Raw genomic sequence first — 3,150 nt, 5'->3', positions numbered from 1 at the left:
GACTGCACATCCTGCAGCTCTTTGCCTTCTCAGAGATCACCAAAGGGTGTCTAAGTCCAGCAGTAGCCATGGAGCACTTTGCTCTTGCTGACTCCTTTGCTATGCTAACCTTCATCCTCAGGAAAGAAAATACAGGGCAGAAGAGACCAGCAAGCGGATTTAGACCACGGTCTGGGGTGCAGCATGGGGTACTCGAACCACTTATCCGTTACTTTTATTACCAGTGGAAATCACAGATCACATAGAATGAGCCGTGAAAAAATATCTGTGTATAAATTCAATCCGACAGCAGTGATAAGGCCATTTTTTCAAGTCATATTAAACTTACTTGTCAATTGTATATTTTTTCCTGATCCCATTAGTTCCAGTCAAGGCTACATCTATATTTCCTTTCATGTTTTCTGTTGCAGACACTCGGACGTGTATCTCTTTTCGCCAGCCTTTGAAAGCAAAACGAAACAGATTGTGGTTTTTAAGGAGATTTCTTTCTTAATGGTAAAACTTCTCAAGTCTTTCATGGAGAGGAAAGGATTGCACAAATGTGCTTGTAAGCAAACAAAATGTTGCTCTTTATTAAGGCAGATGTTAGTTCTATGTGATTCTGGTAATATTAATTTCCTTGGCAGTGGTCTAAATCACAGATCCAATCTTTGACGACCTACTGACTATGCCGAGTGCTTAACCTGCCCTGGGCAATACTGTAACCGTGTTCATTTTGTTATTTCTTACACTTATGAGCAATTTGTGGGGGGCCTCATGGGTAGCATGTTAGCTCTCAATTCCCAAGTGAGGCGCACTGGACTGCGGTGTCGTTAAAGCTGTATTAAACAAAACTGGCTGCTTCCCCATGATGAATCCGACATATAGAGTGTTTGGGGCTTTTTCTCATACGTGTGCCCAGCTCAGCAGCCATCAGGAGATCCTGTCATCCCACGTCTTCCTGAGGCAGGAGCAGGGTCTCGGTGCAGTAGCCCGTATTGGTTCAAGCAACCAGGTTTAGGAAGTTTTTGTACTGGCTTTAATTCAGGCTATTATAGGAAGATCTCTCCACTCACTTCATGAGGCTATATTTGGGTTCAGGCTATAATTCCTGTAAGCTCAACAGTTTGTAAATGTTGAAATTAATGTATTTATTCAGCTTTTGAGAAATGGCTAGTTTACCTTTTTTTTTTTACTTTTTGCTCTTATGGAAATGTGATATAATTTTTGTTTGATTCTTAATTTTGCTTTCATATTTTAGTACCTAGTGAATGAGGACCTCAAAGACCATCACTCATTTACTATTGTCATAGTTCATTGCTTTTGATGGATTAGAATTTATTTATGAATTTTCTTTTTCCCAGTTCTGTGGCTACTTCTTCATTAATCACTGTTGATCTTCATTAATGGCTGTTGAAACTATACTTCTTATTACTCCCTGCCATTTTGACTTGATGAGCTTTGCAAAAAATATGCTGAAATAATGCAATTTTATAAATCCTTGGCAATAAAAACAACGTAACTTTTTTTCTGTATTTGAAATTTTGCACTTTCAGCATAGTATTACTCCCACTTCACCTTTATAGGATTTTTGAAGCCATCATCAAATCAATAAAATTTTAGCAGGGTTTTTAACTCAGAGGTCCGCATCAGATGATCTGTTTCTATCATTATCTCAGACTTTCCCAGATAATGCTGCTACTGCATGTTCCTAACACACCTGAAACTCTAAATTTTTTGCTGGGTACCACCCACTAACTCCAGCAGCTCTCTGTTGAAATCTAAGATATTTGTTTGCATGTAATTCATCACCTCTTTAGAACTCGCCACCCCAAATGAGCACTTACGAGCATACGGGCGGGAGGGCCCTGTGTTTAAATAAACCTTTTGCTCTTCTTTTTCAGTTTTATGTAAAAACTTATCAGCGTAATGACCCATCAGTGGGCATCCTTCCTTCGGACATGGGAAGCAGTGTCCCTGGGGAAAAATAACAATGTGTGTTACAACTCATTATCTGCCTTAATCCCACTTAAAGTTTAAGAAATGAGGGTATTTCAGCTTTTTTTTCCAGCTTATTTGAAAAGGTACTGAGTTCAGATCCTATCTTCAGTATTTATCAGTGTGATGAAGAAAGGAGCTGAGATGGGCAGTCAGCTTATTTCATTGAGTTGTAAGTCAGAGAGAAACACGTTGAAAATCTGGCCTAATTCCTTATACTCTTGCAGAGATCATAAGTAAATACCTCAATGCATGTTGTGCTTTGCTACCTGACCTGTAAGATAGAGGTAATACATTAATCTTTCACAGGGCCTGTTGAAAGGTTGTCTGCTAGTTACTATAAGGTGTGAAACCATCCTTAGAAGGAGGTCTGGCTGGATATCTCACTCGTGTGGTGAAGATATTTAAACTTAGGAGTACTGAAACTTGCGGTCTCACTGTGCGATGTGTCTGCTTTCAGTTTTTATCTCCATGCAGAACCTTAATGAAATTAATCTACCTACACAGATCAAACATTCAGATCAAGACCTTGACAATCTTTTAAAAAAAAGAAAAAAAGAAAAGCATGGACATTTTCAGTGAAAGTGATTTAGTTACCACTGGAAAGAATAGCACTGTTATATTTAGATAATTCAGTTTTGATATTTGGGAAGTGCTTTATGTACTGGTAATAAAAGTCTAAATGAACATCGTCACTTGTTTGAGGTTCAAAAAAAAAAGCAAGACACTTCCCTTGCATCACTAAATTGCACAAGGTTGAGGTTTTCAAGTCCTAAATTACACCAAATTTTCAAGTTATGTGGCAACATGGTTACAAACATTAACAACTGTTCCACCGTATTGTAATCATTCCTTTTGGGAGCAGATGGAAATTAAGTCAGACTCATCTTCCTCATTGGCCTGTCACCAGTTGCTTTGCCGGAATCAGTCCACTAAATCCCACTTACACCAGGCATGGAGCACCAGGACATTACGCTTCCTTTTTGCATGTGCCGCCTGAGGGCTGTGTGAGCAACACTCTGCTCTATAAATATCTTCCCTGCCCTATACACTGTGGATGTTTATTGTTTGTACAGATGTTTAAATATTTCTGATATCCAGGGCCTGTCTTCTTGATGGCAGTTCCACCAGGTTTAGATGGACTTCCTTCAACCAGTGTCCCCTACTGCTCAC

General features: G+C 39.2%; 1 protein-coding gene across 1 annotated transcript in view; it reads right to left on the bottom strand.

The window, feature by feature from the left end:
• Window positions 1-328: 328 nt before the first annotated feature.
• Window positions 329-3,150, bottom strand: part of LOC104270585 (pancreatic lipase-related protein 2-like) — a gene marked incomplete at its 3' end in the record, with an annotated part of 23,028 nt that continues 20,206 nt past the window's right edge. The window contains exons 11-12 of the mRNA XM_009864992.1: window positions 1,827-1,956; window positions 329-440 (exon numbers count right to left, since the gene is read on the bottom strand). Coding sequence (XP_009863294.1) covers window positions 329-440; window positions 1,827-1,956 — 242 coding nt within the window. The remainder of the gene's footprint in view (window positions 441-1,826; window positions 1,957-3,150) is intronic.

Source organism: Apaloderma vittatum, unplaced genomic scaffold (genome assembly GCF_000703405.1).
Source record: "Apaloderma vittatum isolate BGI_N311 unplaced genomic scaffold, ASM70340v1 scaffold11932, whole genome shotgun sequence".
Taxonomy (NCBI): Eukaryota; Metazoa; Chordata; class Aves; order Trogoniformes; family Trogonidae; genus Apaloderma; species Apaloderma vittatum.
Note: the sequence above shows the minus strand (reverse complement) of the source record. Positions and strands in the feature narration are given on the sequence as shown.